The 20,624-nt window shown below is 39.9% G+C and overlaps 1 protein-coding gene across 1 annotated transcript in view; it reads right to left on the bottom strand.

Annotated features, from left to right (window-relative positions):
• Positions 1-233: 233 nt before the first annotated feature.
• Positions 234-20,624, bottom strand: part of CHORDC1 (cysteine and histidine rich domain containing 1) — a gene marked incomplete in the record, with an annotated part of 188,509 nt that continues 168,118 nt past the window's right edge. Inside the window, 1 exon segment of the mRNA XM_053708627.1 lies at positions 234-2,810. Within this exon segment, the coding sequence (XP_053564602.1) occupies positions 2,661-2,810 (150 nt within the window).

Below are 20,624 nucleotides of genomic sequence, written 5' to 3'. Positions count from 1 at the left end.
ATTCCTCGGGTGAATGCCTGGGGATTGTGGGAAGAGGGAGGATACTTGAAGCTTTGCTGGGGTGTTCTTTACCTCCACCTAGTGGCCAGGAGTTGAATGGATTTGTGGACTCTCCAGGCAAGGAAAGGAAAGAATTTATCAGGTAAGCAAAAACTTCCACAGATCTCTTTATACTGAATTGATCTCTGAAAGCCCAAAGATTATATTAAATAATAGCCACAACTGGTCACAGACTTTATACAACATTCTCTTATTTATTATTTACATATAAAAGTAGAAACATGCAATGTGATTCTCAATCTCCTGGCATATAACATTTTCAGCTGGAATAGTATCTAACTCAGCATTGAATAACTGTTACAGAACAAATTCAACACATGATATTTTAAACCATTTTTAGGCAAATTCGATTTCAGTCCATTCCTCACTCAATTTTTTAGAACGTATGATATAAGCTCTTTCCTTGACCATTGAGTATATGCTGACCTTTCTAACAAAAACCTCCAACTTTTTTGGTACCACTATGTGGCAAATATAAGCAGGGAAAGCACAGTGTAAAAAAAATATTTATTACATGCTGTAGTACATTTGCAGCCAGGTAAATGTGATTAAAGATGTAATTTTGGATTCAAAATACAGTACTTATTTATCATTATTTATAGTTTCTATAAAAACAAAGCACAAAATAAGAGAAACAAATTACTTATATGGTTTTATGACACAACAGTACTTACAAATGAAATACTTGGAAAGTGTTTTGATGTGTAAAATGTATGCTTTTAAAATCAGCAGCATTGTTGGACTTTTTAAATAAAATTCTTTTATTTGCTTACAGATACTGTAAACTGTGAACTTATATTTTTCGTGAGCATAACTGTGCTATTCTGGCTTTATTCAACATTAATCATTTCAGAACAAAAATTCTTATAAGTATTTAAAAATTGTCATCATAATTGGTACATTAAAACACACACCTGAAAATAAGACACCTGAATATAAAATAACCCTGCCTTTTATGTAGTAATGAAAAGGAAAAAAAAAAAAAAAGCTATACACATCTTCAATAGCCACAGGGTACTTAAAGTCCTACTTTTTCCTTCAACATCAAATACATTTTTCAAAGGTTACGATTTGTCAGACTGAGACCTCAACACTCTCTTTACTGTTTTAGGACTCCTGTTATCGCTTATTCAACAATTCCTGCTTTGCCCAGCTTTACAGGTTTTTCGTTTCCTCTCTGACAACAAGTGGGTGGTACAGGAAATTAGAAGATCAACTGCCTGTTGTAATGTAGAATAGCCGAGTACACTCACGTGTCTGTGTATTCTGTCCGATTACTTACAATATGTAAATTCAGCTTCAACAACTGATATCAGACAAGACACAAAGAATTTGCTACCTGCTTTGAAACAGGATTTTTTTTTGTGTGTGGAAATTGGGTCATAAAACAATAGAGGGAGAGTTTAGGTGCGGACTGGGACAGTTTACCGTTAACAATGTGATATTTAAGTTGGAAAAAAGCAGGACTTTAGGGTAATGAAATCTGGGCTCTCAGAAATCTTATATGAGAGTTTCTTTTTCATACAACTTTATACATATATCATCTCCAGACACAAAAAGGAAAAATACAAGCTTTATATGATAGAGCTCTGACTGATAAGAATGTCCCTCTATTAAATGCAAAGTTAGATTATGAACTTCATTAAGTATACCTCGGTAATAACTTAAGGACATTTCGTTTCATTTCAGTGGATTTAATGTGGACAAAAGAGCAGCACTATTGAGGCTTATCTTTATGGGGAATTGCATTTTCAAATTTGTTGCATCTAAAATAAAAATGCATTGCATTTTCTTTAAACTTAACATTTTATGCGCTGGAAAAAATAATTTTCCTGTTTTACTCAGGTGACTGCTTACTGTATGAACAGATGCATCTCTTATGATCAATTGTGCAAAAACAGGACAACTTTAGTGTAAATCATCTTATAGCAGTTTTTGATCAGTTGATTCTAACTGGATATGTGCATTTGGTTTCAAACATGGAAGTAGGCGGACAATCGTGCTCTTTTCAGAGCCAGATTTATTCTGGTTAAAGATCACCACATGAAGATATGTGCAAATCCAGATCTTAGTGTGGTGATAAGAATCCAAATGCACATCTCATTTTACAATGAAGTATTTGGTACAGGTTATTGTAATAAAACTTCAACTAATAATAAATTAGAACTCTTAAATTAATTTAAACTGTGTTCAGTCTCTTTGTCCTTGAAAAGGAATGAAGAAAATGCTGTCTCTTAAAAATCATATAGGCACTTGTCCCGCAAAATAAAAATATATACAGCTCAAAAATAAAAACAAATTTGAAAACATAATAAATTCAGGCATTTATATACTGGTCACATAAATATGCTGTTATATCTGGTTATAATTGGAACAATGATAAAAAAAAAAAAAAAAAAAAAAGAACATTTGGGTTTTCAGAATAGGTCTCATACCCATAAAATCCAACATATATAACTAAGTATTTTTGGGATGAGCATAGAACATAAACCAGAATGCTGTATATTGAACAATAAACTTAAGCACAATGGCTTTGAAATGAATGCAAACCATTTAATTCCCTACTACCAACCACACGTGAACTGCTAAATTCTAACGAACTAATCTTGGTCACTTGAACTCTGATTTGACTGTGATACAACTTGTTTAGGTAGTTCAAGCCTTGCCCAGGTCATTGGTTCAGCTTTTTTCATGAAGATCTCAACTTTGGTTGCCGTCAAATTAACATAACTTTTTTGAACATCAATTACCTAGAAAAAAAAAATATATATATATTGTATCATAAGATATTAGTACATAATCTTTAGGCACATTATTCATTTTTGCCGAGATACCAGTTTGACTATACACCACAATCTCTAAGAATTTAACAGTTCCCAATTGAAGAGTAGCATTCTATTGCAGTTTACATTCTTAGATAGCAGCATAACATCATTCACTCTAGTTTTAGATGTGAGGACAATGACATTGAACTGTAGCTCTTCCTACGATCTGAGAACCAGCTGTGCCTTACTCCGATAAAATACCTAGTAAGCCCATGTTACCATAGATAACTGCACTGTCAAAATGTTGCCGCCTCTTTGACTGCATTTACTAGGTATTTCATCTCAGCAGCTTTCTCAGATAGCAAGAGGCCATCTGGGAGGTTCTGCACCAAGGTAGTGATTTACTGGTCTTTGCCTGCATTGGATTAAAGGGAAAAAAGTAAATTTATGCTGATATGATAAATGTATTTATTTTTTGACACGATGAGTCAAAGGATCATCTTAATTACTAATGGGATATACACCTCCTGGTCAGCAGGAGGCGGCAAAGAGCACCACAGCAAAGCTGTTAAATAGCTCCTCCCTTTCCTCGCACTCCAGTCATTCGACCGAAGTTAAGGTGAGAAAGAAACAAGGTGCAGAGGTGTCTGAAGTTTAGAACATACAAATAACCTGTCTCAATAATAGGGCGGGCCGTGGACTCATTGCGTCAAAAAAGAAATACATTTATCAGGTAAGCATAAATTTCCTTTTCTTTTTAGGACACGATGAGTCCACGGATCATCTTAATTACTAATGGAATTCAATACCCAAGCTAGAGTACACAGATGATACGGGAGGGACAAGACAGGGAACCTAAACGGAAGGCACCACTGCTTGAAGAACCTTTCTCCCAAAAGCAGCCTCAGCCGAAACAAAAGTGTCAAATTTATAGAAATTTGAAAAAGAGTGAAGAGAGGACCAAGTTGCGGCCTTGCAATCCTGTTCCACAGAAGCTTCATTTTTGAATGCCCATGAGTAAACAACGGCCCTCATGGAATGAGCCGTAACTCTCTCTTGAGGCTGCTGTACAGCAGTCTCATATGCAAAACATATGATACACTTCAGCCAGAAAGAAAAATAGCCGTTGCTTTCTCTCCCCTACGTTTTCCTGCAAAAACCACAAACAAAGCAGAAGATTGGCGAAAATCTTTAGTCGCCTGTAGGTAAAACTTTAAAGCACGGACCACGTCCAATTGTGCAGAAGCCGTTCCTTCTGAGAAGTAGGATTAGGACACAAGGAAAGAACAACAATCTCCTGATTAATGTTCCGATCAGAAACAACCTTAGGAAGAAATCCTAATTTAGTACGTAAAACTACCTTATCTGAATGGAAAATAAGGTAAGGGGACTCATACTGCAATGCCGAGATATCTGACACTCTATGAGCAGAAGAAATAGCAACAAGAAACAAAGCTTTCCAAAATAACAACCTAATATCTAAGGAATGCATAGGCTCAAACGGAGCCCCTTGAAGAACTTTAAAAATTAAAATTTAGACTCCATGGAGGAGTAACTGGTTTGAACACAGGCCTAATCCTGACCAAGGGCTGACAAAATGATTGTACATCTGGAACATCCGCCAGACATTTGTGTAACAAAATAGATAAGGCCAAGATTTGACCCTTTAGGGAACTTGTCGAGAAACCTTTCTCCAAACCTTCTTGGAGAAAAGACAGAATTCTAGGAATCCTAACTCTACTCCATGAGTAGCCCTTGGATTCACACCAATAGAGATGTTTACGCCATATCTCATGGTAAAACCTACTATTTACAGGTTTACGAGCCTGAATCATGGTCTCTATGACAGAGTCAGAAAAACCCTGCTTGGATAAAATTAAGCGTTCAATCTCCAGGCAGGCAGTTTCAAAGAAACTAGATTTGGGTGAAGGAAGGGCCCTTGATTAAAAGGTCCTTCCTCAACAGAATTCTCCAAGGTGGCAGAGATGACATGTCCACCAGATTTGCATACCAAATCCTGCAAGGCCAAGCAGGTGCAATGAGAATCACCGATGCCCTCTCCTGCTTGATTCGGGCAATGACCCGAGGAAGAAGCGCAAATGGAGGAAATAGGTATGCTAGACTGAAAGTCTAAGGAAACGCCAGAGCATCTATCACTCCCGCCTGGGGGTCCCTGGACCTCAACCGTATCTCGGGAGCTTGGCATTCTGTCGAGATGTCATGAGATCTAATTCCGGCTGACCCCACTTGAGAATCAGGCTGGAGAACACTTTCGGATGGAGATCCCACTCCCCCAGATGAAAGGTCTGCCTGCTCAGTTAGTCTGCCTCCCAGTTGTCCACCCCTGGGATGTGGATCACCGACAGGCAGTAAGAATGGGCCTCCGCCCACTAAATTATCTTGGATACCTCTGTCCTCGCTAAGGAACTCCTCGTTCCTCCCTGATGATTGAAGTCACTGAAGTTTTGTTGTCCAACAAACCTGATAAACTGGACCGAGGTTAACTGAGGCCAGGCCAGAAGAGCATTGAAGATCGCTCTCAGCTGCAGGATGTTTATAGGAAGAACAGACTCTGAGTCTAAACTCCTTGAGCCTTTAGGGAACCCCAGACTGCTCCCCAGCCTAGAAGGCTGGTGTCTGTTGTCACAATCACCCAAGATGGTCTGCGAAAGCAGGTTCCCTGGGTGAGATGATCCAGAGACAACCACGATTGAAGAGAATCCCTTGTCTCCAGCTCCAGTAGTATTCGAGGAGACAAATCCGCATAATCTCCGTTCCATTGTTTGAGCATGCTTAACTGCAGTGGTCTGAGGTGGAACCAAGCAAACGGGATGATGTCCATTGCCGCCACCATCAGCCCGATTACCTCCATGCACTGAGCCACTGAAGGCCGAGGAGTGGACTGAAGCCCTAGACAAGTATTGATAATCTTTGATTTCCTGACTTCTGTCAGAAAAATCTTCATTGATAGGGAATCTAATATAGTTCCTAAGAAAGTTACCCTTGTATTTAAAACTAAGGAACTCTTTTCCAAATTTACCTCCCCCCCCCCCGTGAGATCGCAGGAAGGATAACACCATGTGGGATCTTGCTTGCTGTAATGATGCCGTCTGGACTAGGATGACGTACAGATAGGGCGCCACTGCAATGCCCCGAAAACGAAGCACTGCCAACAGAACTTGTGATGATCCCTGTGAATGGGAACATGCAGGTATGCGTCCTTTAAATCCATTGTTGTCATAAAATTACCCTCATGGATCAAAGGAAGAATGGAACGAAGTAATGGAACGGGAACAAATCACTCCCAGGTAGGGAAGATCTCTTACAGTATAAGAACGCCTCTCCTTTTGTCTGGTTTGCCAATAATCTTGAAGCAGGAACCTGCCCCTAGAAGGAAATACTTGAACTCAAATTTGTATCCCTTGGACACAATGTACACCCCCCCAGGGAACATGATCACAAAGACCAAACCAGATTGAAAAAGGAGAACCTGCCCCGTTACAGATCGGGTTCACGCTCCTCATGCTGTCTTTGATTCAACAGCAAGCCTCTTGGACCATTTTCCCCTATTCTAAGCCAGATAGGGTATCCAGAAGACTTAAACTGCTTCTACTTCTGAGGAGAGGAAGAATTTTCCTAGAAATCTCGAAAGGAACAAAATTCTCATACTTCCTTTTCGCTATTCTGTATTTAAAGGAGTCTACTTACTTAAAAGCCCTTCTCCTATCCCTGCGAGAGGGGTGTCTGTCCAATAGAAACAGACAACTCATCAAACCAGTACATCGCCGCACTGGAAACAGTAGGCATACCAACCGCAGGCTGACAATGTACACCCTCTAACTTCTAACCATAGGGTTCTTCACCTGCATAGGGTCCTTAAGGAACTACTATCCCCCATGCGAATAGCATCTCCCTAGGCTAGCGTGGAAATTCTCATTCCCCCAGAGTATCGTCTTCCTTCTAAGTTAAAGAAAAAGGGGTAACTCTATAACCCTATCTGGTACAGGAAATACTTCCACTATGAAGGGCACATCACAATATTAGTATAACCCACTGGTGTCGGGGTCACCCGGAGTAGCTAAAAAAAAGAGAGAAAATAAACTCAGGATCAGATAAAGGTATTACCTCATCAGAGACTAAGAATTCCTTATGCGATACTACCGAAGTATTCAGACTATCTACAACTGAATCAAAAACACGATTCTGAGATAATATGTCCTCTTGCACATTTTCCCTACAGCGTGGGAAAAACAGACCATGTATTAAACACAAGGTAACTCCAGGTGGAGTGTGAGAGGAAACGCAGGGCACTGCATGTGGGCTATACATTTTTTGGGACACCTTAGGAGAAATTTGTGGCATAACTTGACCATTGTCAATAGACTCCTAAGCAGCATGTGCCTAAAGAGGAGTAGGTTCAGAACAAGTTTATCTTCATCAATTAAAGATCTCTCAATAAATGAGAGGATTGGTAGTACCACATTGGTATCCAAGCCTAAAACAAGAGATCCCTAGCAGGGCCTCCTGGTCCATCCTGAGTCAAAGGATGAATTACACATATAAACATTTGGAATTTTTTAATAAAAAATTAACACATAAAACATGTTACTGTCTCTTTAAATTTTAAACTGTAACTTTTTATTTTTCTGTGCAGAAGTTAGATTAGCATGCAAATATTGCAGAACCTATCTACAGCTCAGTTCAATCTTGCAGAGGTGTCATCTGGCCAGAATAATACATTGCAAACTTTGTTTATTGTCTCAAAAATGCACTTAAAATAACGTTACTTACTTATTCATAAACAGATCCGGAACGCAGCTTTTTTTTATATAGCGCTGGCCGGATCCACATATGGGAAAAAATACTAAAGACTGTGCTAGAACTAGATAGTTGCTCTACCTTCCGTTAGATCGGAATCAATGTGGAGTGCGCAGCCTAAAACAGCCTCAAACATAGCTCTGCCCCTCGTGGGCGTGATAACACTCCATCTCCCGGTCACCATTATTATTGTGCCTAGAGATAGATAGTGCAGCCCAAAACTGGGCTACCGCATGTTAGGTAGCACTATAGCCCATATGTGTGACTCAAACAAACACCTCCTCCTGAGTCCCTTTAACTTTTGCTCAGTCCAAGAGATTGAGGCCCCCAGAGTAAAAGCCACCTTCTAGTCTCCTCAGCCCCAGTGCCTGCTAACAATGTGCTGTCACAGGATCCCCTCCCTCTATATAGATAGGTTATGTCCCAATAAAGTGCTCCACTTCCTGAGATCTTTGCTAGACCCAGAATAAAATGTTAGCACTTACCTTTAAAATCTGCCCGACAGCAGGGCAGCTCAGGTTTGAGAGGTCCTCTCCCTTACATAGCCCTGTGGAAAAGGATAAAGCCTGAGTAATCCTTGCTTAGGCTATCAGGATTAGGGCAGCATCAATATATGGGAGGCGCAGTGAGAATTATGTCCCACAAGTTCCCATTGCTCTAAAGCCACCACTGCTCTACTGAAGAGACTGATATGGACTATGGCTACACTCTAGAACAAAGCAGCACAATATTGCACTACTTTAAAAATAATAAACCCTTGATTGAAGAATCTTTTCTAACACCTCACTTTACCACTTCCTATCACTAACGTAGGCAAAGAGAATGACTGGGGTGGGAGGGAAGGGAGGAGCTATTTAACAGCTTTGCTGTGGTGCTCTTTGCCGCCTCCTGCTGACCAGGAGGTGAATATCCCATTAGTAATTAAGATGATCCGTGGACTCATCGTGTCATTAAAAAGAAAAATACTCAGTAAAACAAGCCGTCACACAGTGACTGCATGAGTTTTTTTATTTCACTTACAAGACAAGACTACAGAATAATAAACATTCTATTTTTAAGAATCCTCTAATTTCACGTTTAAAGAAAAAAAAAATGAAGATCAATAACTGCTTTACTAAACTTTGCAGTAAATGTACTGTTAAAAGGGACAGTAAAGTCAAAATTAAATGTTCGCGATTCAGATAGAACCTTCAATTTTAAATAACTTTCCAGTTTATTTATATTATCAATTTTGTTTAGGTACGATCCACTCTGGCTTCAGTAAGTTTCGCAGAATTAGTTTTACATGGCGAATTGACAGAAAGTTGATACTTCAGATGCTGGTTAGTACTCTTGGCTACGGGAGGAGGAGGGGTGGATCTTGTTCTCCCATTTTGTTTTTTCCATCCCCTTTCTTCTTGGTTCTCTTTTTTTTTTTTTTTTTTCTATTTAGTTTTGAAAATCGTAGTCGTTATTGAATCTAGAAATATCACTAATACTTTTATGACTGCCTAAAATTGTTTTTGTATCGATACGTCAATGATTTATGTTGGTCCTGCGAGACCTTGGTCGTCCTGTGAGACGTGTATATGCAGAACAGATGTTATTTTCTCTGTTTTTATTTTGATTTATTCTGTTACTTAAATGGCTAAGTCTAATAAAGATATTTAAAAAAAAAGTTACGATCCACTTTAATGGGGCATGATCAGTGACAAGGCTAAATCACCTGCCCAATAGATAATAACGGAGCGTCATAATACTCGTATGCTAAATCACTTGAAACTGATGCAGTATAATTGTAAAAAGCTGACAGGAAAATATCACCTGAGCATCTCTATGCAAAAAACAGAATTTATGTTTACCTGATAAATTACTTTCTCCAACGGTGTGTCCGGTCCACGGCGTCATCCTTACTTGTGGGATATTCTCTTCCCCAACAGGAAATGGCAAAGAGCCCAGCAAAGCTGGTCACATGATCCCTCCTAGGCTCCGCCTTCCCCAGTCATTCGACCGACGTAAAGGAGGAATATTTGCATAGGAGAAATCATATGATACCGTGGTGACTGTAGTTGGAGAAATTAAATCATCAGACCTGATTAAAAAACCAGGGCGGGCCGTGGACCGGACACACCGTTGGAGAAAGTAATTTATCAGGTAAACATAAATTCTGTTTTCTCCAACATAGGTGTGTCCGGTCCACGGCTTCATCCTTACTTGTGGGAACCAATACCAAAGCTTTAGGACACGGATGATGGGAGGGAGCAAATCAGGTCACCTAGATGGAAGGCACCACGGCTTGCAAAACCTTTCTCCCAAAAATAGCCTCAGAAGAAGCAAAAGTATCAAATTTGTAAAATTTGGTAAAAGTGTGCAGTGAAGACCAAGTCGCTGCCTTACATATCTGATCAACAGAAGCCTCGTTCTTGAAGGCCCATGTGGAAGCCACAGCCCTAGTGGAATGAGCTGTGATTCTTTCAGGAGGCTGCCGTCCGGCAGTCTCATAAGCCAATCTGATGATGCTTTTAAGCCAAAAAGAGAGAGAGGTAGAAGTTGCTTTTTGACCTCTCCTTTTACCAGAATAAACAACAAACAAGGAAGATGTTTGTCTGAAATCCTTTGTAGCCTCTAAATAGAATTTTAGAGCACAAACTACATCCAAATTGTGCAACAAACGTTCCTTCTTTGAAACTGGATTCGGACACAAAGAAGGCACAACTATCTCCTGGTTAATATTTTTATTAGAAACAACTTTCGGAAGAAAACCAGGTTTAGTACGCAAAACCACCTTATCTGCATGGAACACCAGATAAGGAGGAGAACACTGCAGAGCAGATAACTCTGAAACTCTTCTAGCAGAAGAAATTGCAACCAAAAATAAAACTTTCCAAGATAATAACTTAATATCTACGGAATGTAAGGGTTCAAACGGAACCCCTTGAAGAACTGAAAGAACTAAATTGAGACTCCAAGGAGGAGTCAAAGGTTTGTAAACAGGCTGATTCTAACCAGAGCCTGAACAAAAGCCTGAACATCTGGCACAGCCGCCAGCTTCTTGTGAAGTAAAACAGATAAAGCAGAAATCTGTCCCTTCAAAGAACTTGCAGATAATCCTTTCTCCAAACCCTCTTGTAGAAAGGATAGAATCTTAGGAATTTTTACCCTGTTCCATGGGAATCCTTTCGATTCGCACCAACAGATATATTTCTTCCATATTTTATGGTAAATTTTCCTAGTTACAGGCTTTCTAGCCTGAATAAGAGTATCAATGACAGAATCTGAGAACCCACGCTTTGATAAAATCAAGCGTTCAATCTCCAAGCAGTCAGTTGGAGTGATGCCAGATTCGGATGTTCGAACGGACCTTGAACAAGAAGGTCCCGTCTCAAAGGTAGCTTCCATGGTGGAGCCGATGACATATTCACCAGGTCTGCATACCAAGTTCTGCGTGGCCACGCAGGAGCTATCAAGATCACCGAAGCCCTCTCTTGATTGATCCTGGCTACCAGCCTGGGAATGAGAGGAAACGGTGGGAACACATAAGCTAGGTTGAAGGTCCAGGGCGCTACTAGTGCATCTACTAGAGTCGCCTTGGGATCCCTGGATCTGGACCCGTAGCAAGGAACCTTGAAGTTCTGACGAGACGCCATCAGATCCATGTCTGGAATGCCCCATAATTGAGTTATTTGGGCAAAGATTTCCGGATGGAGTTCCCACTCCCCCGGATGAAATGTCTGACGACTCAGAAAATCCGCTTCCCAATTTTCCACTCCTGGGATGTGGATTGCAGACAAGTGGCAGGAGTGAAGCTCCGCCCATTGAATTACTTTGGTCACTTCTTCCATCGCCAGGGAACTCCTTGTTCCCCCCTGATGGTTGATATATGCAACAGTCGTCATGTTGTCTGATTGAAACCTTATGAATTTGGCCTTTGCTAGTTGAGGCCAAGCCTTGAGAGCATTGAATATCGCTCTCAGTTCCAGAATGTTTATCGGGAGAAGAGATTCTTCCCGAGACCATAGACCCTGAGCCTTCAGGTGTTTCCAGACCGTGCCCCAGCCCACCAGGCTGGCGTCGGTCGTTACAATGACCCACTCTGGTCTTCTGAAGCTCATCCCTTGGGACAGGTTGTCCAGGGTCAGCCACCAACGGAGTGAATCTCTGGTCCACTGATCTACTTGGATCGTCGGGGACAAATCTGTATAATCCCCATTCCACTGTCTGAGCATGCACAGTTGTAATGGTCTTAGATGAATTCGCGCAAAAGGAACTATGTCCATTGCCGCAACCATCAAACCTATTACTTCCATGCACTGCGCTATGGAAGGAAGAAGAACAGAATGAAGTACTTGACAAGAGCTTAGAAGTTTTGATTTTCTGGCTTCTGTCAGAAAAATCTTCATTTCCAAGGAGTCTATTATTGTTCCCAAGAAGGGAACTCTTGTTGACGGGAATAGAGAACTTTTTTCTACGTTCACTTTCCACCCGTGAGATCTGAGAAAGGCTAGGACAATGTCCGTATGAGCCTTTGCTTGTGGTAGAGACGACGCTTGAATCAGTATGTCGTCCAAGTAGGGTACTACTGCAATGCCCCTTGGCCTTAGCACCGCTAGAAGGGACCCTAGTACTTTTGTGAAAATTCTTGGAGCAGTGGCTAGTCCGAATGGAAGTGCCACAAACTGGTAATGCTTGTCCAGAAAGGCGAATCTTAGGAACCGATGATGTTCCTTGTGGATAGGAATATGTAGATACGCATCCTTTAAATCCACCGTGGTCATGAATTGACCTTCCTGGATGGTAGGAAGAATTGTCTGAATGGTTTCCATCTTGAACAATGGGACCTTGAGAAATTTGTTTAGGATCTTGAGATCCAAAATTGGCCTGAATGTTCCCTCTTTTTTGGGAACTATGAACAGATTGGAGTAAAACCCCATCCCTTGTTCTCCTAATGGAAAAGGATGAATCACTCCCATTTTTAACAGGTCTTCTACACAATGTAAGAATGCCTGTCTTTTTATTTGGTCTGAAGACAATTGAGACCTGTGGAACCTTCCCCTTGGGGGTAGTTCCTTGAATTCCAGGAGATAACCTTGAGAAACTATTTCTAGCGCCCAAGGATCCTGAACATCTCTTGCCCAAGCCTGAGCGAAGAGAGAGAGTCTGCCCCCCACCAGATCCGGTCCCGGATCGGGGGCCAGCATCTCATGCTGTCTTGGTAGCGGTAGCGGGCTTCTTGGCCTGCTTACCTTTGTTCCAGCCTTGCATCGGTCTCCAGGCTGGCTTGGTTTGAGAAGAATTACCCTCTTGCTTAGAGGATGTAGAATTCGAGGCTGGTCCGTTTCTGCGAAAGGGACGAAAATTTGTTTTATTTTTAGCCTTAAAAGACCTATCCTGAGGAAGGGCGTGGCCCTTTCCCCCAGTGATGTCTGAAATAATCTCTTTCAAGTCAGGGCCAAACAGCGTTTTCCCCTTGAAAGGGATGTTAAGCAATCTGTTCTTGGAGGACACATCCGCTGACCAAGACTTCAGCCAAAGCGCTCTGCGCGCCACAATAGCAAAACCTGAATTTTTCGCCGCTAATCTAGCTAATTGCAAAGTGGCGTCTAAGGTAAAAGAGTTAGCCAACTTAAGTGCTTGAACTCTGTCCATAACCTACTCATAAGAGGATGCTTGATTGAGTGACTTTTCTAGTTCCTCGAACCAGAAACACGCTGCTGTAGTGACAGGAACAATGCATGAAATTGGTTGTAGAAGGTAACCTTGCTGAACAAACATCTTTTTAAGCAAACCCTCTAATTTTTTATCCATAGGATCTTTGAAAGCACAACTATCTTCTATAGGGATAGTGGTGCGTTTGTTTAGAGTAGAAACCGCCCCCTCGACCTTGGGGACTGTCTGCCATAAGTCCTTCCTGGGGTCGACCATAGGAAATAATTTCTTAAATATAGGGGGAGGGACAAAAGGTATGCCGGGCCTTTCCCATTCTTTATTTACAATGTCCGCCACCCGCTTGGGTATAGGAAAAGCTTCGGGGGGCACCGGGACCTCTAGGAACCTGTCCATCTTACATAATTTCTCTGGAATGACCAAATTGTCACAATCATCCAGAGTAGATAACACCTCCTTAAGCAGAGCGCGGAGATGTTCCAATTTAAATTTAAATGTAATAACGTCAGGTTCAGCTTGTTGAGAAATTTTTCCTGAATCTGAAATTTCTCCCTCAGACAAAACCTCCCTAGCCCCTTCAGACTGGTGTAAGGGCATGTCAGAACCATTATCATCAGCGTCCTCATGCTCTTCAGTATCTAAAACAGAGCAGTCGCGCTTTCGCTGATAAGTGGGCATTTTGGCTAAAATGTTTTTAATAGAATTATCCATTACAGCCGTTAATTGTTGCATAGTGAGGAGAATTGGCGCACTAGATTCACTAGGGACCTCCTGAGTGGGCAAGACTGGTGTAGACATAGAAGGAGATGATGCAGTACCATGCTTACTCCCCTCACTTAAGGAATCATTTTGGGCAACATTATTATCAGTGGCATCATTGTCCCTACTTTGTTTGTCACATTCATCACATATATTTAAATGGAGAGGAACCTTGGCTTCCGAACATACAGAACATCGTCTATCTGATAGTTCAGACATGTTAATAGGCATAAACTTGATAACAAAGCACAAAAAACGTTTTAAAATAAAACCGTTACTGTCTCTTTAAATTTTAAACTGAACACACTTTTTTACTGAATATACGCAAAAGTATGAAGGAAATGTTCAAAATTTCACCACAGTGTCATAAAGCCTTAAAAGTATTGCACACCAAATTTGAAAGCTTTAACTCTTAAAATAACGGAACCGGAGCCGTTTTACAGTTAACCCCTATACAGTCCCTGGTATCTGCTTTGCTGAGACCCAACCAAGCCCAGAGGGGAATACGATACCAAATGACGCCTTCAATAAGCTTTTTCAGTGGATCTGAGCTCCTCACACATGCATCTGCATGCCTTGCTTCTCAAAAACAACTGCGCATTAGTGGCGCGAAAATGAGGCTCTCCCTATGACTAGAAAAGGCCCCCAGTGAAAAAGGTGTCCAATACAGTGCCTACCGTTTTTTTAATAAAATTCCCAAGATTAAAATAACTCTCCAAAGTTATAAACCATTAAATATGCTTATAAAGTAATCGTTTTGGCCCAGAAAAATGTCTACCAGTCTTTAAAGCCCTTGTGAAGCCCTTTTATTCTTAAATTGAAAATTAAGAAAATGGCTTACCGGATCCCATAGGGAAAATGGCAGCTTCCAGCATTACCAAGTCTTGTTAGAAATGTGTCATACCTCAAGCAGCCAAAGTCTGCTCACTGTTTCCCCCAACTGAAGTTAATTCCTCTCAACAGTCCTGTGTGGAAACAGCCATTGATTTTAGTAACGGTTGCTAAAATCATTTTCCTCTTACAAACAGAAATCTTCATCTCTTTTCTGTTTCAGAGTAAATAGTACATACCAGCACTATTTTAAAATAACAAACTCTTGATAGAAGAATAAAAACTACATTTAAACACCAAAAAACTCTGAGCCATCTCCGTGGAGATGTTGCCTGTGCAACGGCAAAGAGAATGACTGGGGAAGGCGGAGCCTAGGAGGGATCATGTGACCAGCTTTGCTGGGCTCTTTGCCATTTCCTGTTGGGGAAGAGAATATCCCACAAGTAAGGATGACGCCGTGGACCGGACACACCTATGTTGGAGAAAAGGAAGATATTTTACCTCACAACTTCCTCAGCTCAGCAGAGTAAGTTCTGTATAAAAAGTTATACTCAGCTGCAGCTAAAAAAAAAAAAAAAAAAAATGAAGAAATGAACAGCAGCCAATCAGCATCAACAGTGCTGAGGTCATGAACTCTTTTACTGTGATCTCATGACATTTCACTTAACTCTCATAAGATTTTATTGTAAACTTCCTTACACTGAATAGGGAAAAGAGATGTGTGCACGAAAGCTCGCTCCTTCTGCTGTCCTGGGACAGATACTAATTTGAGGCTTAGAAGTCCTTTACAATGGGATGTGGCTACTGAGAAACTTTTGAGGTAAAATATCTTTCTTTTCTTACATAGAGATGTTCAGGTGATTTTTCTAGTCCACTTTTTACAGCTATACTGCATCACTTTCAAGTGTTTAAACATTTGGGTATTATGGCCCTTTAATATTTAATAACTAGAACAAGGATTTTAGATGCCCATATATATGGCCAGATGTGGTACTCTGCATTAGTTTTTGCGTACCATTTTTTGTTCATCCCACAAAGGGGTCAAACATAACTTTAAAGTACTGGTGGTGAGCCAGTTAGCAGCGGTAGTTGCATGACCATGCTGGGTCTAACTTCGAAGGACCACTTAATGCAGTAGAATTGCATAATCAATAAGTATATAATAAAGACAATGATTTAAGACCTAATCTGAATTTCAAATGAGCAGTAGATTTTTCTTTTCCAACAAATGTATTTTATCTCCCATTTTCCAGCCCCCTGTATCATGTGACAGACATCAGCCAATCACAGACTAGTATACGTATACCCTGTGAGCTAGTGCACATGCTCAGTAGGATCTCGTTCCCCAGAAGGGGGGAATAAAAAAATAAAAAAAATAAAAACTGTGCAAAATTTGATAATGGAAGTAAATTGAAAAGGGTCTTAAAACTGCATGCACTATCCGAATCATGGAAATTTTTGACTTGAGTGTCCCTTTAAGGTAACAGGTTTCTTGAGGACTGGTTTAAAGGTAATGTCAGATATGACTCAGAGGTGTGATGTTTTAGGCGACAGGATCATAAACTCTGAAATTTATATTTCAAAATTTCAAAAGTAAGAGAAAAAGTAGACACCTAATAAGTAACTACTTGCAAGACAGGGATTTCAGCACACCAATTGTATTCTTTAAGAAAAAAGGACAACCGTCATGGCTAGTATAATCATGATGACTACAGTGCCCAGTTTCTCAAATGTATACATCAAGAGTATTGAATTACAAATTCATTAAGACCAATAGATGAACCGTGGTAACATAATTGAATACCACAATATGCGTGTGGTCAGTTATACCTGTAAACACAAATGGTGAGATTAAAACCTATAGACAAAGCAACACCTCCACTAGATCTGAAATTTATATGCCGAATTATAAGCGAAATACCTGTATTAAAAAAAAAAAAAACCCAGCCAAACCACTACAATTGTTGTCAGTCCATTTATGAATATAAACAAAATGATTTAAGTAAAAAAATAAATAAATAAAAAAAAAAAATGTAGTTTTCTCACAAATTTAGCTGGGTGTGTTACAAATTAATGGGATATCAGTCTGGTGACAAAAAAGGACTTCTTGGCCATATGTACACAATATCTCCGTTTACCATATAACAATACCAGAAAAATGTCAGCACAAAGCCATTGGAAAAGCAGTCTCAGAAATCCACAAGTCTTTCAATGAATGTCAAAGCAGAGCAAAGATTGCCAGTTGTGCTTGACCGTTAAGGTAATATTTCAGAACTATAACCAAATAAAGCAACATGGTCGAGACCATAGGTAACACTGCCACAGCTTGGTATAAAACTAGATAATGGGATTTGACGGAACGGTTTAGAACACAGCATGCTAATGACATGACTACCAAGAAGGCTCTAGATCCTAAACTTGATGCAATGCAAAAGTTTAGTATACGGAAAAATACAAAAAAATTTAGGATGAGATCCCAAGAAGAAAAAGAAGAAATTCAATCCTAAAAAAATGGTTTTAGTGTGTGGTACATATGGGGAACAAAGAGTACACATCATTGTGGTCTGTTGGCCCCAAGAAATTTGCCCAATTCTACATCTTTCGAGACAGAATAAGGCTATTCCATTTTGAGTCATTTCACAAACTTATTGAGAACAATTTGGTCAAGAAATAAAATGTTCTCTCCTTTTAGGGCACAATGGGATAGAACAAAGCAAAACTGATTTTGTACATGAAGGAAATTATGACCTGTACCCACTTGATTGACCCAGAAAGGGTGTCAGGGTTGTTTCTGACCTTAAAGGGTCAGTCTAGTTAAAATAAAAAACTTTCATGATTCAGATAGGACATGCAATTTTAAACAACTTTCCCATTCACTTTTATGATCAAATTAGCTTTGTTCTCTTGCTATTCTTAGTTGAATACTAAACCTAGGTAGGCTCATATGCTAATTTTTTTTTTATATATAAATTTTTATTAAATTTTACAACATTACAACAACAATAAAGGCAGAGATCAAGTGAGATGTAATACAATTAGATTATTGATATGCACATTGATACAAAATAATTTTTTCAGGATGCCCCTGGCTTCAAGTCTCTACACATTGTTGCTAAGGACCTTGGGGCCTCAGAGTATCTAAGTCCTAGTGTATTCAGTTTATACGTTCCCAAGTTTTCAAAATGGGGAGGCATCCGTAGTTCAATTCTCAGCAGTGCAGTGCCATGAATGCAATTTGAGATTATATATCTGTGGTATTTTGTCTCATGCTCTTTATAATAAGTAGAAATAGAATGAAAAAAGAGAAAAGAAGGGGAAAAGAAAGAAGGTGGTATAGCTTAATGATATTGTCATTTTATGCTCTCAAGAATCAGTAGTGGCGCCTTCAAGTAATGTTACGTGTGTTATCTACTGAATTTGTATGATTCCCATATAAACATCAAGTCAAGGTAGAGTGATAATTGGTTCAGTTTTAAGTAGTGAAATCTTTCTAGCATAAGGTTTTTTTCTACCAAGGCTATCCATTCTGATATGGTAGGAGTGACTGCTGACTTCCATTTTCTCTGTATTAGCTGGTTAGCTGCGTTGAGTAATATGTGGAACAGATGCTTTCTTATTTTACAGGTAATTTCAGCGGGGTGGCTCAACATTATAAGCTCTGGACTAGGTATAAGTTGGGTGTTTAAAATTTTGTTAATATGTGTGAAAATAGACATCCAGTAAGTTTTAATATTATCACAATCCCACCAAATATGAGAGAGATGACCTTTTTGAGAGCACCCTCTCCAGCAGGATCCTGAGGAGTGTTTATATATGTATTTAATTCTGGCGGGAGTAAGGTACCACCTCATCATTAGTTTAATATTTGTTTCCTTAGCTTGGGCTGAGTGTCCTGAGTGCATAAGATTGGAGAATCTATTTTTCCAGGACCCTGCAGATGATTGAATATGTAGCTCATTATCCCATTTTTTGGTATAAGAAGGAATATCTGGGTAGTGATGTTGTACAGCTAGTTTGTATATTTTGGAAATTACTCCCTTCACTGCCACTTGGGAAGTACATATTTGCTCATATGATGTAAGTGGACGGGTCAACTCTCTTCTAAACCTATGTGACATTATGTAATGTCTCATTTGGTGTATACGGAACCAAGATGTTAGGAATGGGTGTCCTAATAAGTCCAATTGGGATTTGTCTTTGATGTTGCCCACCTCATCTAGTAGGAGATGGATAGGAAGGAGCTTCAGGGGGTCTACATTAGAGCTACAATCCAGTGTGATACCTGATTTGAACTCTGAGTTAAACAGTAATGTGGTAAGGGGTGAGTAACGGGATGATATTTTATTTGGCGTTTTGCAGATTTGTTTCCAATCAGACCAAGTCTCATTGGAAAGTGAGGATGATGAGATGGAGTGTTTGTTAAAAAAAGCTGGATTCCAGCAGACAGAGTGTAAATTACATGTTGTTGCTAGGTCAGATTCAATTTGCACCCAACTTTTCTGGGGAGATGTATCTAGTTTATACCATTCATGTATTCTTTGTAGGGATATGGCAAGTTTATAGGATCTGAGATGTGGAACACCCAGACCCCCTTCAGTAGGGGGTTTAAAAAACGTGTTTTTATTTATCCGTGGGGGCCTGCGTTTCCAGATATAGTCGTTTATAATTCGTTGCATGGTTTCTAAATCTTTTTGTGTACCTGGTATTGGAACAGTCTGGAGAATATATAGGATTTTTGGTAGGAGGGTCATTTTTGTAGCTTGTATTCTACCTAGCCAAGATATGTTTTTTGGGAGCCATTGGGATGTAAGGGTTTGGAGTTCTGTGATCAGATTACCATAGTTATATCTACATAGATCTGTCATTTTTGGGGTAATGCAAATACCAAGGTATTTCAGGAACTTAGATTGTTGTTTAAAGGGGCATGTTGATTTCAATATATTGAGAGTGTGAGTTGTTAAATTTAGGGGTAAATATTCTGATTTGGTCATGTTAACTAGGAAGTTTGAAATTGACCCAAATTGTGTTATTTCAGGGATCACTTGTTGTAGAGATATTATGGGGTCTGTAAGGGTCAAAAGGATATCGTCTGCAAAGACAGCCAATTTATGTGTTTGGTTAGCAATAGTTATTCCTTGGATTTGGTTGTTTAAACGTATTTTGATAGCCAGAGGTTCAAGGGAAAGAACGAAAAGAAGCGGTGAGAGGGGACAACCCTGTCTAGAGCCATTGCGGATCTCAAAGGGCTCTGAAAGGGTGCCATTAATCCTGACCTGTGCTGTGGGGTTTGAGTATAATGCAAGAATCTTTCGGATAAAAGAATCTGGGATATGGAAATGTTGTAGGGTCGAAAGTAAGTATGTCCAGTCGGTCAAAAGCTTTTTCAGCGTCTGTGGATAAAAAAACAGTCGGTGTCTTGGTCTGAGTAGTGTATTCCAGTAGGTTAAGAACTTTGACAGTGTTGTCTTTTGCTTCTCTATGGGGTATAAAACCCACTTGGTCCTGGTGTATAATGGATGGTAGAATTTGGTTGAGGCGGGAGGCCAATATCTTTGCGTAGAGTTTGAGGTCTATGTTCAACAGAGATATTGGCCTAAAATTTGCCGGAGTGTTTGGGGGTTTGCCAGGTTTAGCTATAACCGAGATATTGGCCTGCATCATGGTGTCAGGGAAAGGTGACTTCTGTTATGGAATTAAACAAGTTTGTTAAATGTGGGATTAGGAGCGGAGCAAAAGTTTTGTAATATA

The sequence above is a fragment of the Bombina bombina genome, chromosome 3 (assembly GCF_027579735.1).
Source record: "Bombina bombina isolate aBomBom1 chromosome 3, aBomBom1.pri, whole genome shotgun sequence".
Classification (NCBI taxonomy): Eukaryota; Metazoa; Chordata; class Amphibia; order Anura; family Bombinatoridae; genus Bombina; species Bombina bombina.
This window is presented reverse-complemented; position numbering and strand designations above follow the sequence as displayed.